This window comes from Mercenaria mercenaria, chromosome 6 (genome assembly GCF_021730395.1).
Source record: "Mercenaria mercenaria strain notata chromosome 6, MADL_Memer_1, whole genome shotgun sequence".
NCBI classification, from domain to species: domain Eukaryota; kingdom Metazoa; phylum Mollusca; class Bivalvia; order Venerida; family Veneridae; genus Mercenaria; species Mercenaria mercenaria.
In genome coordinates, this window is record NC_069366.1 from 88809939 (window position 1) to 88829710 (window position 19772).

Here is a 19772-nt window from a genome sequence, read left to right on the forward strand (position 1 = left end):
CAAAGATGACTAATCAAAAGAAAACTTAGCAAAAATGAAAGATAGCCAAGCTTCATCAGATACAAAACCAATATTATAATGAATAAAAAAAAGCTAACCAGCTATTTGCTACTTCACCAATATTTTGAAAATTAAACATTTGAAAGATAAATCCTAAAGTTGATACTAGCTACATGTAATTTATTTCAAAATGTACTTTTCTAAGCTTTAACTTGTATCTCAATAAAAAAAACTTACTTTGTAGTAAAACGGAGGCTGATTATGTGAGTGACTTGAAATCAGCTCAACACAGTAACCAAACTTTCACTTCACTGCAGAAAAAAATGGCTACTGTACAGCCATTCTATAATATATGAAATACAAGGTTTTTGCCACTGATTTACTTGAATAATACTCAATCCTATTTTATCTTTGAGTGGCATTCTACTGAAAGATAAAAATGCAAACTTACTCGATTTTGTGCATTTTCCACTGTAAATTGAAAACTCTATTAGAAATTAAATCTACTTAAAAATACTTTGCCACTTCGTGATACAAAAATTAAATCAACTTTAACCTTGCAGCTGTGTTTTAAAAATTAAATAAACTCAAAAGTTCTTACCACTTTACAACACAAAATACTAATATGCCATGCCACTGCCTCTTTAACAGAATAACCTAACTCTGCCACTGCTTTACAAAATCATTAGTTCTCTTGTCTGGTCATTGTGTTTTAAAATACAACATTTTGATTTTGATATTCACTCGCACATTTTTACAATATAATTCATTTAACATTCATTCACTGCACTTTCTTTCACTGCATTATACAATGTAATTCTTTGACAGTCATTTAATGCACAAAAGCATTACATTGCACAACATGATTCTAGTAACTATTTTCATTTACTTCATGATAAATGATTTTTTATTTCAAAAGATTTCTGTTTTAACAAACATTCTTAAGCTAATATTTTCCTTTATTGTACCTACCATCCCTAATTCTTGAAATTTACTCCAAAAATACACAATATTCCTAATTAAATTGTTGATAAAACACAAATTTAATTGAAAGAACTAAACTCAATTAAGCTTATTAGGTCAGGATTTTCTCTGAACTGGCTACAGTTACAGAATTGAGCAATAATAATTATGGTACTCTAGTGTCTTTGGACTTTCAAGTTTGACAGTGGCTATAAAATAGTACAGTCCGCAGTCCAGTCCAGGAGATAAGTAAACCTCACAGAAGTATCTCCTCAGCAGTCAGAATGATAAGCAACACAATCATACAGCTCAAACACACATAAATAATGAATAAAAAATGTCTGTAGGAAGACCACAACCAAACATACTTGTACTTTACCTTCAACTCTAAATAATATCTTACTACTTAAGTATCATGATTGTCTTTGAAATGGAAAACTAGAAATTCGGTTGCCAAAATGCTGCCATTCTTAAACAGATGTGCAGGCAGTATGTGGAGGAAAAATCTTTGGAGCAGTGTGTCTAGCAAATAAGAATTTTGAACAGAACAAAAGCTTATTGTATATATTATATCTGAAGATACAGTACAAGTTATTTTCAAGTTTCGATACAATTATACACATTGTGAAAATGATGGAAATGATTAGAGGCCCAAGGATTTTAAGCAAATTTGTCATTTAGGCTACAGGTTGCTGGACTGCCTTAAACTAAACAAACACCTCAATCTTTTCTGTTACATTTAAATTATGATGACTTGGTATCTACAAGACTATTTTTCCAAAACACTTGTTACAAAATTAAGTTATTATGCCAATCAATATGCAGAACTAAATATGTACTAAACAGAAATGCTGGTGAAAATGTTCTTCTATTGTTATGTTTCTACAACTAGACAGTAATTTAGTATATTGACTAACTGACTCTACATTGAAATTTTATTTTGTTTAGTAACATGTAATTATTTCAATTTCTTTTAACAATTCCAACTTAGAAAACCAAAAATAAATTCCTTGATGACTGGCCCTTGATATTACATAAAGTATCAAATTCCTTGATGACTGGCCCTTGATATTACATAAAGTATCAAATCTAAACACAAGCTGAGCAAAATGTTTTTCTCCCATCTACCACTGTTTATCTATCCTCATGGCAACAGTAATGGCAAGCTGGCGTGGTGGAATTCTTCTTCAATAGCTGTACCGGACAGAGGGATTACTAGAATCCTTCCAAATAGTTGTACAGGACTGGTTGCTCTTCTCCCACAATACATGGTTGGGACAGATGGCTTGGTGGAATTCCTCCTCAACAGTTGGTTGGAACCTTTAGAAGCTGTTCTGACAACCTATTTGGCCATAAGTATAGGACATTAGATGGCTTGGTGGAATTTCTTCAAAACAGCTGTTGAGACAGCTGGCCAGGAAGAAGCTGGCTTGGAAGACTTCCTCACCAATAGCAGGTTAGGGCATGTGGCTTGGTGGAATTCCTCCCGCAATAGCTGGATGGGACAGCTGGCTTGGTAGAATTCCTCCTTCTGAAGTTGTCACAACAGCTTATTTGGACAGAAATATAGGACTTTATTGGACAAGAAAGGGCAGGTGTATGGAGGTTTGCTGGCTTGTGGAATATCATCCTCAGCAGCTGAGAGAGAGCTGGGTTGGTTGAATTCTACAAGGTAGCAGTTCTGGCCACAGCCAACTTGTCTGAATTTCCACTCTTAGAAGAACTGGACAGCTATTTGTGGGCGCAGTACGGGACAGCTACAATGGTTGAATACCACCCCGACAACAGAACTCGACAATTGCTTTTGAGCAAATAGCCATGAGGATAGTAAAAGCAAGTAAGTAGAAAAGAGACTTTGACTTTTATTCTATGTAAAACAGACTTGATTCCATCCCACAGTTCTTTCAACAATTTAAATTAATGAGTCAATTAGTAATACATAATTCAAAAGAGAATGTTCAGATTTCCTTGAAGGTAGAATTACTCTAAAATCCAGCCATTAACCCGATGCCTGTTTTCTGTACCAGTAAATACTGTTGAAATACTCTGTCGACAGTTGTAGTTTTAAGGTTAAGCTCCATTTATCAATCTTTAGAACAGGTCTCCCATCTTTTATCTTAGTGTATAGGTAAAGCCATTTGAGCATGGATGTAATGTTAAGAAAAAAAAACAATGTGTTCATTATTTATCTTGCAATGCAGATATTTATATCATACAGCTTCAGAAAGAAGTGAATGGCTGATGATCTTCCTACATTCTACCATATCATCCCTATTCACTGAAATTTTGTCCAAAAATACATGATGGCCAATTTTACATTGCCCTTACAATGTGTTGATATGGCAGTTTTCATATAAAACCAGTAGCCAGAATGGAACCTTTGCCTTATTCTACCATATCCCTAACAGCTACAGGATTTAATCATTAAGAAATTATCAAATATGCAAGAAGTAGTTTAGTTTATATTTTAACCAGAAGCCATTTTTTCTTTGGCTTTTATCACCACTACCAGAGTCCTAGCAATGAAATCAGTGTTCTCCCCGAGTTTCTGTGATGTATGATTATCTTAATTTTGGACAAATTTTGGATGAATCCCGTTGTATATAATACTGCTGATCAGAAATATAAATTTATAGTAACCTTCTCTTTTGAATTAACGCCTAACACACCCTCAAAGACATTCAATAATTCCAAAAAACACACTAAGATTAGTGAGTTATGATTTAAACAAATGTTCAGGTAGAACACTGAAATCATATACAAATAAAAATTGATGGCAAAAAAAAAGAAAAAAAAGTGTCCTACAAATGCAAAAAAAAAGAAAAGATATGACCAGCAACCCTCAGATTTTGATGTGTGGATTTTCACTAAACCAAGTAAATGGCCTGGCTACAACTAATGCACACACTGTATGATATGGTAGTACCTATTACCTTGTTATTTTGAGGGCTGACTTTAAACACTATCATACAGTACTCTTCCACAGTAACAGTGGCAGAAAACACTTTATTCTACCTTATCATCCCTATCCAATGAAATATAGTCCAAAAATACAACCCTTAAGATGCAGTGATATGGTAGTTTCTAGAAACCTGTAGCCAGTATGCTTTTGTCTTATCCTACCATATCCCAATCAGATTATTTTTATATGTAGAAAGTTGCAGCTTTTCAATCTTAATTGTAGTCAGTTATATTACCTGGCCTCTGCTTGACTTTGTTTAAACCGGCCTGGCTATCTATAAGAGTTGACAAAGTAAATGATAAGGTAGTAGCATCTTAAACTGTATTTAATTGTGGGGCATAAAGCATATTGGCAGACACCTTTCCTAAAACACTACTATGATTATTGCATTTAATCTAGAACATTATCAATGCCTGCATTTAATTAACATTATATGCTTTATTCAACCTAACCAGCCATAACTTAATTAATGTGGTGATTATGATATAACAACTACAGACAACATTGTTACAGTGATTTTTGACCTTCCCTAATGCAATGGCTGGCACCTTCCTCATAACAGTCTGACACTTCAAAAATATGAATTTACTTGCTTAAAGCATTATAGTGACTAACCTTTCTTAAAATGTTTTTTTCCTTTAATGTGGTTTATGATGAACTAATGCAATATGAAAATAACATCCAGTATTGAACCCAATGGTTGAAAATAATGTACTTTGCGAAATAACAGTTATATATAAGCATGAAACTCAACCTGCATTATACTATAATAGCAGTTCAGTAGCCAAGCATTTCTGCTATAATAATTTAGTTAATTCTTATAAAATGTAGCCAGTACCTAATGACAAAGTTTATAACAATGAAGGGTAACCATCAAGTTAATACTTATAAAAAAAAATGTAGCCAGTATATACTGACAAAGTCCGTAACAATAAAAGGTAACCATTTAGTTAATTCTTATAAAATGTAGCCAGTACTTAATGACACAAGTTCATAACAATAAAGGGTAAGCTTAATTGGTAATATTCCTACATCTCTTTGTCTGCCTTAATCAGTCATAAAAACATTTAACAATAATGAATAGCCAGTACCTTAATCATTCAAGTATTTGAAAAACAGCAGCCAGGATATTTGGATCAGACATGAATTTATTAAATGATTCATTATAAAAATGCCTAACAATGATTAATCATCTTGAAAAACAGAGACATTAATTCTAGCTAAAATATAATGAAAACAAAATTCTATTTTGGACAAAAATGTAATTCCAGTATTCCAATTTGTAACACAATGACAAGGAAATTTTAATCTTTAATTCTTAAATTCAGTCATACATTTACCTGCACTGAAGATGGGTATTTTACAATGAAAAAGGAGTCCGTTTATTTATCTCTTTGCCTTAATCTGTCATTATAATTACAAATAACCAGTAACCAGAACACTGAATGGCAGGCAGTTTTGAGCATTAAATACATGAATTTCCATTTTGTCTGTTCTACATTAAGTAAGATAAAGTAAGATTACTTTCATGATGATTTTAAATGAAATGAATGGTGGATGATGACCTAGTGGCTATAAAGTGTGTGATGCTTCCCTAAGAACTACAGGTTAGAGCCCAATAACACCAATATACCTCCAGATTGCAGATAATGGACTGACGAACACCGCATACTAAAACACAGCTTGTTTACTTACTTTAAATAATTATGAGAAACTAGACAAATCTTCCCTCCCAATTTAGGCATACTTATTTCTCCAACACTTCAACTTGGAATTTCTACTGAGAAAGCAGCAAACATGCAAAGTGCAGTGCAAGGGAAGGAGGTGTACAGTGCAAGTGAGGAATGCATGCCACCTTCTCAACTGAATGTTCCTTGTCAAAGATCAGAGAAATAAATGACTGCAAAAATGTTTTTAAAGCATTTATGAAAGAAAAGCTCAAAAATAAAAGTTTGTAGATTAAGCAAAGCAAGCTTGGATTCAGTACTTGGTGAAAGATAATATAGACCTTTCTGGAGTTACCAAGATGGAATTCTCCATGATTATGTTCTCAAGACCTAACCAGATCATATCTGTACATTCAGTAACATAGTGCCAGTCACTACATATAGCACATTAATTTGGACTTTAGACCATCCTTCTTTGTATTAATTTATCAACACTGCTGATCAATGCAGTAACTCTTAGAGATCTGCTCTGGAGTTATATGGTTTATAAATTCAAGGGACATAACTCTGAAGTAACTTCTCTAAAATGGCATTTTTATCACTCTTGACCTAAATTTGTGCAGAAATAGGTAAGACCAATATCAAAGAAAAAATACAAAATTTGTATTAAGTGCATACACAATTTTCTAAACATTCAGTAATTCAAGGGCAGTAACTCTGAAAATCCTTGCATTTTACTGAGAATCCTATAGTGTACTGCTATAGCCAAGATAAATAAACCTATCCTTTTACTGACTCCTTTTCACATTCAACTTCAACAAAATCACATGTCATTCAGTACAATAATAGCTGAAAGTGACAAACCTGCTTCAAAGTCCCATAAAAAACCTCCACTAAAATTTCTATGTGATAATAAGAAAGGACTTTGTCAAAAATTCCAAACAGCTATACTTTTGCTTAAGATTTTGCTGGAAGTTGACACAAATTTTCTAAAGGCTGCTTAAAATTCTACACTATTAAATGTAATAATAACAAAGTCACAGGATGCCTACAGATACACTGGCAGGAAGTAAAGAATGGCAATAACAAAGGCATTGTTTTTAAATTTTAGTGGTTGCCACTCAAGCTGAGAAAAAAGTATCAAACTGTTTTCGAGAATCTGTATTGTAAACATAAAAAATCAAACCAAAGTCATGATATTCTAAAAAAAAAACAACCTTACCTGTCCAGATGCACAGCTTCTGCCTTGACACACTGTCGCTTGCTTAGAAAAACATACATGCTGGCATTACACTGTACAGCGATTGCTATGTGAGAATCCCTATTCAATGGTAACCATGGTGAAGGTTGTAGAATATTTCCTCAGTGTCATCACAGTTCCTGCAAGATACATCAAACAAAAAGAATCATTTGGCCATATACAATAACAGAACTTAATATTAGTTATATTATCTAATTTCAAAGTCCAACAACAAATACACATATTTACTTTAACCTTTAACCTGCTGGCAGCAAGTGATAGTGCCTTTGCAGCTAGTGCAGACCAAGATCAGCCTACACATCCTTGCAGGCTCATCAAGGTCTGTACTGTTCACTATTCAGTCAGTAAATTTTCAGTTAACATCCCTTCGATAAACAAGTGAATGAAGTATTGCCATGCAATACAAAGTCCCCTACTGGAAGGCAACTAATATTCTCTACTGCAGTATAACATAATGAACTCAGGTATCTGCAGTTATGTATAAACAATATTGTACTATATATACAATATGTTATAACAAAACACTTGGATTAAAATTTGTATGTATAAAAACCTATTGTTTGGCCTATTATCAAAAAGGCATCTTATAAGTTATCTATAGTAAAAAAAAAACCAACAACAACAAGAGTGCCAGAATGTCACAATGCACGCCCGTAATAGCAATTTCTTTACACTACCACCTCTATTTGCAAATGGAATTCTAATTCTATGGTTGTGTAGTAATTATTGTAATTTTTTGTTTTTCTGAAACCACAAAAAAAACCTCCTAACCAGGCAAAGCTTTCTTAAAATATACCTAAAGTTGAAAGTAACATTATGTTGTACCACAGAAAAGTGATCTTGGTTTTTCCCTATGGTCAATTATAAAAAAGTTACAATATAAGTTATTATTATATTACAACTAAGGAATGTTAATCTTAAAAAAAAAAAATAAAAAAATCCTAAGTCCACATAAAAACCCTTACCTGAGGTAGAGATAGGTCAGAATACACCTCAAAATTTGATGTAACATACATGTTGTACTACAGAAAAGTGGTCTCGATTTTTCCCAATGACTAGTAATGAAAAAGTTACAATAAAAGCTATTTATAGTAAAACAAAGGGATGTAATTCTAAAGAAGGGACCTGTGCATGACACTCTGTCTCATGATGGTGTACAATTGTGCTAAGTTACATCAAAATCCCTCCATGCATGAAGAAATGCTCAGAACAAAGTCATTCTTGAATTTGGCATTTGACCTCTAAATGTGACCTTGACCTTAGACCTTGGGACCTGAAGCTTGTGCACAACAATCCGTCTCATGTTAGTGAACATTTTTTGCCAAGTTAAATCAAAATCCCTCCATGAAAAAAGAAGGAATGTTCTTTGACCTAGGGATCAGGTTTTTACGCAAGACACCCCATCTTATAGTGGTGAACATTTGTGCCAAGTAATATTCAACTCCTGTTTGACATGACAAAGTTATACACAGGACAGGAAAAAAGTCGTGCTGACCTTTGACCTCCAATTGTGACCTTGACCTTTGAGCCAGGGTCCGGGGATTTCCGCATTGTTTCATCATGGGAAGCATTTGTGCCAAGTGATATTAAAATCCCTTAATGAATGACAGAGTTATGGACCGGACACGAAACAGACCCTGTTCATGCCACGTTAACATCTGACTGCCAAGTGTGACCTTGACCTTTGAGCTAGGGGTCTAAAAGTTGTGCATGACACATCTTATTCTTGCATGTTTCTCTCTGTTTCTCTGGCATTTCCGGTGATTTTACCCATGCCGGCAAAACCCATCTGGCACCCCACATGCAAGATGACTCGTGCTGTTAATGACAACTAGTGATTCATGCACTGATAATATATTGTTTATGTAAAAATACGAAAAAAGCAGGTACCTTGTTAGTTTCTCTCCGTTCCTTACAGTATATTTCTTCATTCAAAATACATTAGTTTACCATAAGAACATAACGTTACGCTACAAATGATAAAACTAAAGTGGAACTTTGTTATTGTGCATTACGCAAAACAATATGACGTCTCATCTGCTTACGGACGTTAATTTCCCACACTCTACTATAAGAAAGAGTGCTACAAAGAAAATACTTCTACATGTTATTTGTAAAATATGGTGTGCAAGAAAAATAATCTGCCAGAATAAAATGCTAACATGTAGACAATATGCAAGAAAAAGTATCAGTCATGTGAATACGAATCGGATGGAAATATCCGTCCCTCGGCCACCTGCACAATTGTGGTAATTCGGCAAGTCTCATTACCACCCAATACACAGGTGCCCTCGGGATGGGTATTTCTATCCGATTTGTAAACACATGACAGATATTATTATTATGAGGTGTATTAGTGCCAAATAATATTAAAATCCCTTCATGGATGGCAGATTTATGGACTGGACAGGAAAAAAGCCCTGTTGACCTTCAACTGTGACCTTGACCTTTAAGCTAATGGTCTGGGGTATGCACATAACAGGTTGTCTCATCATGAGGAACACTGACAATGTTTTGACAACTGCTTTCTTTTTTGGAGTAAGGGGAAAAACCTTTAAAGTGATAATGGATCAAACAATAGCTGCTAAAAATTCCTGTGATATGACAGACTTTGAGGGATTTTCTTATGATGAAGTATCAATGGACTGTATGGACCTTAATCAAAGTAATCAATACCACATTTATGTCAGTGATGCTAGTGACAACATATCCATCAAGTTTCTAAACAATGAAACCTGTGCAAATATGCTTGAAATGCTACAGGAAATGTACTCTTTTGTGCCAAACAAGGATCAAACAGGCTTAGTTGCAACAACAGAGATAACCTCTAGAAAGGTTGTGATTACAATGTATCACACTAGGACACTATTAATTCAAGGGCCAGGCTGTAGGGCATGGATGCATACAATTTTTCGACGCCTTGTTGCAGACCTTACATGCACCTCAAAATCAAATCCTGCAGAAAACGAACAAAAACAACAGCCAACCCACTACACATCAACGCCGAAACCTATTCTTGTTGAAAATTGTGAAAAAGAAAACCAAAACATTGTTCTGAATTATTTGAAAGATACAAATATTCCAGCAGCATCCAGTAATAATCAGCCATCCCCTATACCAAGTGATAATAACAGCCAGACTGCAATAAAGAGAGGGTTTTACTTTTCACCAAAGCCTAAAATAAAAAAATCCAGGGGTTTGTTCAGCTCACTTTGGGGTAAAACGTCATCAAGGCCCTCAAATTCAGTGAATACAAAATACAACCAGAAGCATCATAAAGTACCAGTAGATTCTGCTTCATCCGATGACACACTATCGATAATTGACAGGTCAGAGAAAAGTAATGTCTCTATATCAGGTGATGTTTCTTCCTATGATGCCTCAGAGCATCATCAAATTGAAAGAAAAGAAATTGCAACACAAAAACAACTGGAACAGCACCTTTTGATACACATGATGCAATTACACAATGTAGAATCGGTGAAAATATGACACAAAAGTGTACAAAATGCCTCGAACTGAATAGTGCTTACACATCAGAAAATGAAAAACTTAGAAAATTAAATACAGACTTAAGTAAACAACTCCAAGAGAAATATAGGATAGCCAACAGTGAGTTAACTGGGCAGATACTTATTCTTGAAGAGGAAATGGAAAAATTCAAACAAACTAACCAATCATTAAAACAGGAAAATAAAAGCTTAAAAGAAAGGCTGTCAGCAAAACAGGCAGACAAGGAATGTCATGATGAGCTACAGACTGAAGTCTTTGATATCAAACAACAGATGTCAGTGTTTGCGGAGACGCTTCAGCTAATACAGAAGAGAACAGAGAACCTGCCCTCCAACACAGACTTCTATCTTCTACAAAATGAGGTACGAAATGCTAAAAAAGATGTTAGATGGAATTAACCAAAAAAGTGCCCAATGTCAACAAAATCATGTCAAGAAACAATCTACACCAGTTTGTGTGTCAAAACAAACTGACCAACAACAATCAGCAACAGAAGACAATAATTCCACATCAGTCATTGTGATTCCAGCTGAGGGATCTACACAAAATGATGAGCAGCAAGGATCAGTATCAGAAGGCAAAAAGTCTACAGCAAACACAAGCACAGAACCAAAGAAAAATCAGGTACTTATCCTGGGAGATTCTGTAACTCAAGGACTAATCAGAGATAAAATGAATACACAACAGACAACAGTAACAATTAAAACTCATCGCGGTGCAACTGTCCAACACATACATGACCAAATTATAGATCAAAGGACACAACCAAAAACTACAACAGAAGCCGATGTCATCATTATTCATGCTGGCATCAACAACATATCAAATGCAGACAGACCTGAGGACATCTGCAAGCATTTTCAGCATCTTACTGAAACACTAACAAGAATAAACCCAAAAGTAAAGGTCATGATCTCATCCATACTGCTGAAAAGAAAGGATCGCCTTTCATCTAAAAACATTACGGAAACAAATGATCTTCTGAAAAGCATGTGTGAGGCCAAAGGATTTAGCTTTATAGACAACAACAAAGTAATGATGCACAAAAACAAAGTTGATGAAGAACTTTACCATGATGAAGTCCATTTAAACTTTCAAGGATCAGCTATCCTTGGAAAACACCTGAATGCAGCCATTCGTGACATACTAGGTCTGCAAAATACCACAAATCTATCTGTAAATTTTCAGAGGGCCAAGCACCGACGGAATCAGAACTATCCATATGCCCAATGGCAGAGACATCCAAATCCACGACAGTGGCAAAGATATCAGAGATTTCTGATGTGGTAACTTGCATTTCAGACCAAAATAACAAAGACAAAATGAAATTGAACTCTCACAGTGATAATTTGTCAAATTCAAATGTTTCTGTTCCAAACAATATTAGTAATTATTTATTTACAAGGAAAGGTCTTAACTTTATGCATCTGAATATCCACTATCTGTATCCCAAACTGAATGAGCTCAAATACTTTTTGGATGAAAATATTGAATTAGATGTACTTTGCTTGTGTGAAACATTTTTGAATGATCATTTTTCTGACAATGAATTAAATTTAAAAAATTATCAGATGTTTAGAAAAGACAGACACACGCACGGTGGTGGAATTATTGCATATGTAAAATCAAACTACCCATGTTGGCAAAGAAAAGATCTTGAAAATGAAAATTTAGAAACATTATGGTTAGAAATCAAGCCAACTACTAACCAAAAATCTCTTCTTTTCTGCTACGTATATAGACCACCTTCCTCAAACCAGTCATGGAATAAAGAATTTGAAAAATCCTCAGAGATAGTGTATTCAGAAAATAAAGAAACAATTCTTCTTGGAGATTTTAACTATAACTGTTTTGAAAACAGAACAATAAATAGTGAATGGAACAACATAGTAAATGCACACAATCTCACTCAACTAGTAGATAAACCAACAAGAGTCACGAATGCATCTTCAACAATTATTGACCATCTTTATACAAATTACCCATCAAACATAACAAACATACAAATACCACCACTTGCATTTAGCGACCACTTTCCTGTCTGTTTTACTCGCAAGCTTTCAAACAAATCAAGAAATGGCCCATTACATTCAACAATCAAATACAGGTCTTATAAAAACTTCAAAGAACAAGAATTTTTTACATGACCTAGAAAGGCAACCATGGTCCGTGATAGACATTTATGATGACGCAGATGATGCCCTAGACACATTTCTTAAAATCTTTCTTGAAGTTATGAATCAGCATCTGCCCAAGAAAGAGCGTCGGGTTAAGTATAAACAACAACCAGACTGGTTTAGCCCAGAAATCAAGAATGCAATAAACTCAAAAACTCAAGCTAAGAGGTCAAAAAACCAAGGTGAATTCAAGTTCTGGAGAAAAAAAGTAAAATCTCTTACCAAAGAGGCAAAAAAGTCATTTTACTCACAAAATATCAACAACAGTAAGAAAGACACTAAGAAGTTATGGAAACATCTCCAAGATTTATCTGGTAAAAGTAAAAATTATCAAACCAATTACATTAATGACGATAATGGAAACCCAATAATAGATCCAAAGGCAACTGCTGAAGTATTTAACACTTTTTTTGCAAATGTTTTTAAAACAGTACCAAATCCACCAGAACATCTTACACCTGAAAGTGAAAAAATCATTAAAGAATTTGTTGAAAGTAAAGTTGAAAATAACTCATTTCAAATACAACCCATTACAGAAGAATTCATACTAAAGGAATTAAAATCACTAGATGAATCGAAGGCAACTGGGTTAGATGACACAGGCTCCAGAATATTAAAGATAAGTCATCAAATAATAGCTCAACCTCTCACAAAGATAATTAACCTAAGTTTAACACAATGCAAATTTCCAGGAAAGTTTAAAACAGCCAAAATAACACCAATTTATAAAAAGCATTCAAAATCTGACAAATCTAACTATAGACCAATATCAATACTTCCAATATTATCTAAGCTTATTGAAAGGCATGTTTCAAATCAAATAAAGGATTTCTTGGAAACTTATCATCTTCTACATTCCAAACAATCAGGCTTTCGAGCAAATCACTCCTGTGAGACTGCACTTACAAATATAATTGATGACTGGATTAATGCCATTAATAAAAAAACTCTTTTGTTGGCACTATATTTCTAGATCTAACAAAAGCGTTTGACCTTGTAAACCACTCTTTGTTAATAGAAAAATTATACCTGTATAAGTTCAGTGAAACCTCTGTTAAATGGTTATCATCGTATTTAGAGAACCGCTCTCAACAAGTATGTGTATCTGGACAGCTTTCTTCTCCCAAAGAAATTTCTGCGGGAGTTCCACAAGGCTCTGTTCTTGGGCCTATACTTTTCATACTATATATAAATGACCTTCCTTTACACACACATAATTCATCCATTGACATGTTTGCTGATGATGCAACAATGTCTGCATTTGGTAAAACTGTGACTGAAGTACACAACACCCTGCAATCTGACATTAACAAAGTAGATGAATGGTGCAAAGAAAACTCAATGCTTCCAAACATATCTAAAACTAAAACTATGTATATCACAGCCTCTTATAACAACAATAAAATTAAAAATCACATCAGTTCTAATAGCATACAAATGCAGGGTCAGCCCCTATCATATTCATCACATGAAAAGCTGTTAGGAGTACATGTTGATGAACATCTGAACTGGAGGATCCAAGTTGAACAAACTATGAAAAAATGCAATTCCAATTTATATCTTCTTTTACGAATAAAATCTTACCTGAACCTACATTCAAGAAAACTATTTTTCAATTCTTACATTTTACCGCACCTTGATTATTGTTGTACTATATGGGGGAACTGTACTGATGAGCTTCTAGAATCTGTCTTAAAATTTCAAAAACGTGCCGCAAGAATCATACTTGACAAAGAATATAATGCTCCATCAGCTGAATTGTTTAAAGAATTAAAATGGATGACTTTTTCTGAAAGAATAAAATATAAAAAGGCAATCCTTGTTTATAAATCCATTAAAGATCACTCTACTGAACACCTTGCTTCAAAATTTATTGAAAAACAAACAAGTGATCGCCAGCTTAGATCAAATGAAAACAATGAAATTAAAGTACCAAAGCCAAGAATTGAATTCTTTCGTAAATCATTACAGTACTCTGGAGCTGTAATTTGGAACAACATTCCTATACATATACGCTCCTTAGATACGTTAGAAAAATTCAGAAGATCATATCTTAAGTGGCACTTCTCTGTTATATATAATTAGATTACAAAGCAATATTAATAGTCACATGTTGTCATATTTTGAGTTTTTCTTGATTTGATATATTTTATATGTTTAGGTTGTACATTTTTACATAAAATTGATTCATTGTCATTGCCTTTTACTTCTGTCCATATTACATGTATGTTTGATGTTCTGTACATAGTTATACATTGTAAACAGTGGACCATATTGTTAATCGGTTTTGAAAAATGTATCCAATGCCGTATATGTTATCCACTTTAAATAAAGTCGTTACTTACTACTTACTTACTTACTTACTTACTGAGGCAAGTGATATTAAAATCCCTTCATGGATGACAGTGTTATGGACTGGACATGAAATTGCGGATGGACGGAATGACGGATGGAAAAGCACATTCCTATAGTCCCTGAAACTGGTTTTCAACCAGTAGGGGACTAATAAATGGTATTGCCCAAATTAAATGATGGATAAATCCGTTTTAGAAAACTGTTGAATACAGTAAATTTAAAGATATACTTACCAGTACTAACTGAAGATACTGAAGATCCATGCAGTAGTGGTTTAGTAGAGTGAAGGCAGAAGACATACACAGAACTTCGCACCATTTCACATCACCTTGGGAACAAAGTGTCTTGATCTCTACACAAGGAACATCATCGTTTCAGTTTCCATGCATGGAAATAATGAAAGTATCTGCTCTCAAGCCTGAAAGTAAATAAGCCGAAACAGGGGAAAAATGCAAAATTATTTTATGTTAAGTTTGCTTAATTAAGGAAAGAATTCAATATTGCAGAAGTGAGCTATATGAAAACAATTCTGACAGACTGGCCAGTCCTGGCAGAGGATGGCAAACATGCATAGAAATCTGAAAGAGAGAAAATCCTGCCTGGTACTGGCAGGCCTTGAACCTGAAAAAAATACAAAACCTGCCAAATGTATGTTCCGTCCAAGTAAAACATGCATTAGAAGACATAGGCAGGGTATTGACCTGAAATGAATAAGAAATCCTTGCAATCCCTGATTTCCGTCTCACTCAACAAAGGAACAACTATCATCTAGCAACCCACCGGCAAGGATTGCAGATCAGTCACCCCCACACGCTTGTATCTTGCGGACATATAGGCACCGGGTCCTCGATAGTCACGATAGCAGTCTTGATCAACAGTTAAGGAATCTGCAAAGCCTTGAAATCTGAAAGAAATATTCTGCTGCTTCTGTATCCTCTGCAGTCTTAGGCAGACCTTGGCCCTGGAAAAGATGAAATCCTGCCCACCTCATAAAGGTTTTCCTAGGCAGGTCTTGACGCTGAAAGAAAATCCTGCCGACAGTATGTATGGACAGGACATACAGTCAGTTGTCATTGGCAGGCTTTGTACCTGAAAGAAATTAAAATCCTCACAATCCCTGATTCCCATCTCTCAAAACACAGGAATAACTTTCATCTAAACACTGCCGGCACAGAATTGTAGAAAAGAAGTTACTCCGACGTAAAAATCTTGCGGACATACAGGCACCGGATTGTCCTCGATGGTCACGCTAGCATGTCTTGATCAATAGTAAAGGGATCTGTCAGGCCTTGGCTGCTGTAACAAAATGCAACTCTGCCAATCTTTTGAAGCAGCATCTCCTCAGCAGTCTGGAAGATTGGCAGAAAAATAAAACAAAAGGAAATAAGCTCACTCCTACCGTCTTAAAAAGTCAAAAAAAAAGTCCTTACCCTATCAAACAATAACTAATGAAACATCAAGTTTAAAATTATTCAAACTGAAACTTACACCAAAATTGCTTTAAACTTCTGATTAAATTTACAAAACCTAAGTGGGTCACGATAGTGCTAGATTGCCTGACCATGGATGCATGCTTCACATCTAAAAGGTAATATAACTAGAGTGTAACCAAGGTTTTTTCCGTGGTCTAGTTTTTGACCTCAAATGGTTTAGTTTCCAACTGAACCTTCCACTTTACATAATACCTGGTGACTTTAAACACAAGATGACCAAGTTGAACATAAATTTAATTCAATTCCAAAAATAACCCAAGTTTCTATTTTGACCTTTAGACTGTTAGAAAATATCTCTACTATTGCCTTTACATGGGATTTCTATCCAATACCATTTTTTAAGTATTTTTTTTTTTTACCCAAGATATTCAAGCATGTATATTGACTTCATTTCTGACAGGCTTTTTGCAAAATAGGTAGAAGGTGCTAACATGGATTTTTTATGATTGGCCTAGTATATGTATATAGCTGGTGACAAAGTAAATACACTGTACTCTGTATCTGCTTCTTTAAAAAAATAATTTGATTTGGTTTCCTATTAATAGGACAGGAAAACAATATGAAATTACACTATTAAGACATTACTCAAGAGCCAATGACTCATGGGTTATTGAATCAATCTTGCCAATTATTGTCTTGCAACAATTTGTGTTCAAGGTCTATAATTCTGGTTTTATAAAAATGATCTTGCCAAAAATCTTATCACAAACATTCTAGGATATGTAATATGTAACCGTGGTGAGTTTTTGAATAATCTTGTCAACTACTGAACTTGAACAAAATACTTAATATTATCTAGTTACTAATATCTTTAGTTAAAATTTAATTGGCTTTACAAAAAGTTGCCCATAGGATTAAATGTTGAAGAAAGTTAAGATCAACTCTTGCATCCATTCATCTCATTCACCTTGCCACTTAACTTTCCATATTATATCAACTTTAGACTTTGTCAATTTACCTTAAAAAGTTATTCCTCAAACAGACATTGCAAATGCCAATGAATTTAAAAAACATAATTCATTTCAGTAAATTTGATTCATAAAGGAAACTATTTCCAATTAAAGCCTTGATACAGCAACTTTCTATCTTATTAATTTTTTTCTTGGCCTGGTAACCCCAGTAACCTAGTCAGTATTAATGAACCCTGTTTAAATGAAATGCACCATTAACCAAAATGAATCAACAGAAGTTCATGCCTTGCTTGCTTTTAAACATCAGCCATTGAGAATATAGACTAGCTGCTAGACTATGATATATCTTTTTACAATTTTTTTATTGAATGTAGTGAACTGAGCCAGTCTATATCCTATGTCCAATATCAAGTCCTGTGAGAAAATCACTAAAATAGACTGGCTTTTGTCTCTATAAAATTGAATTTGTCAAAAAAGGGAAAATATAGAAATATAGTTATTATGAGTCTAGTGGCTAGTCTATTGAGAATAGTACAAATACTAAGAAATAGCAACCAACACTTCACTTAAGTGAACCTTGTCAAACAATACCAGAGATACCAAGAGTGTAGAAGTCACAATATATACCCTTCAAATTAATTGATACTTTCTATAATACTCCTCTTAATAGATTTAAATTTTGCAATTTGATTTATTCAAGGGCAATTACTCTTGAAAACTGGTCCTGACTAGCAAATTATCAGAAATGACCTAGAAATATCCAGTATGCACAAGATCAAAGAACAACAGATGTCCCAAAGACATTAATGCTCTACTATTTGAATCAGGAATATTACCCTTATTTTTAAAATACCTACAGAGTTGAATGCAAAACTTTAACCAGGATTTACCTAGTCCAAAAAGGGGAGGGGGCATAATTTGGCAATTTGGCTAAAATGAATGTGAGAGTTATGGAATCTGATGCTATCATCTATTTTTATAACCCTATGGTATAATTACTTGTAAAGTTTCATTATTAAAGTAACTGAAAATAATGCTCTCATACAAGTTTTAGAAAACAACCATTATGATGCAGGTTTTAAAGGCTTCAAGTTTTGCTTTCTTTCATTTACTAAAAAAGATCCTATCAAACATGGAAAATCATACAAGCTTAATTGTTTTGAATTACTTTCTGTGGTAGGTTTAAATTGTAAGTGTTACTTTAATATTAACTTGATAGGTTCCATATTTCCATAATGATCAACTTATAATCTTCTAGTTTAAACAATTATACAATCAGAAGATGCTAAATATTGAAAGACTGAAAGACTTTGGTCAAGAGCAACAGGTAGAAGACTGGAAGTTATGCAGCCTGTAAAAAGAAAAGAAAGCTAGCTTGCTGTATACAACCATACAAGGTAGCAGCTTTGGCTAGCCTGATGGATGAAATATACAGCCTGGTAGCACACAGGAGAGTTAGTTACCGGTAGATGTAATGTATAGACCATAATGAAATATACTACCAATAAGACCCTATAGGATAGATGAGCTTATAGGAATATATAAGGTAGGCTATAAGAAGCAAAGAATGGTAAATGCTCCACAGATGAAACACAGGCTGGCTGGCTGGCAGTATGCAGCATCTCTCTCGGTAGCAGCTTCAGCTAGCTTGGTGGATGAAATATTCAACCTGGCAGCACATGTGAGAGCTAGATGGATATAATATTGGTCCTAATGGTAGTTACAAGGAAGAAATATATACCATATTAGCATCATGGAGGGACACAATGGGATAGCAAGCTAAGTTATGTGGATTTAATAGTTCTGGATATTACAGTTAGCTTGAAGACATATACAGCATCCTAGTAGCATCATGGGGGAACACCATGGGATAGCTAGCTAGTTTGGTGGGTATCACAGTTAAAAAAAGATAGGAAAAGAAGTTAGATCGGAAAGTTAGCTAAATGCAGATACAAGCACAACGGACAAGCTGCATTGATAGAAAAGCAACTGAGCAGAATAAAGGAAATTGATCTTATCTTTCAGTCTTTAAATGCAGAGCTTTTTTCAAAATAGTACAATCAATAATTCATGTGATCAATAGATATTTCACTCAAATTCAACAAAATATATGAAAAACTACTTACAGTAACCAGTGCTTAAGCTTATGCTAAGGGGGCATGAGAGGTATAGCACATTTCATTACCTCTCAAAACTTATCTCATTCATACCAAGTATACTAGTAAGAAAACCTGCCTATTTCACCTTTGATCTCACTATATGACCTTGATACTGAACCAACATGACTGAAAGATGTGTCTTGCAGGCCATTTTACTTTGGTAAACCATGTGACAACTTCTTGAAAAATTTTCAAATAGAATAAATAAAGCAAATAAAAAAAAAAAGAAAAAAGAGGACCATGATGGTCCTGAATCGCTCACCTCTTCCCACATGACCCAGTTTTGAGTATGACGTCGTTTTTTTCTATTA

The 19772-nt window shown here is 34.2% G+C and overlaps 1 protein-coding gene across 1 annotated transcript in view; it reads right to left on the reverse strand.

Annotated features, from left to right (window-relative positions):
- Nucleotides 1–6873, reverse strand: part of LOC123549866 (echinoderm microtubule-associated protein-like 6) — a 65884-nt gene extending 59011 nt beyond the window's left edge. Inside the window, exon 1 of the mRNA XM_053546954.1 lies at nucleotides 6815–6873. Coding sequence (XP_053402929.1) covers nucleotides 6815–6873 — 59 coding nt within the window. The remainder of the gene's footprint in view (nucleotides 1–6814) is intronic.
- Between the last annotated feature and the right edge of the window lie 12899 nt (nucleotides 6874–19772).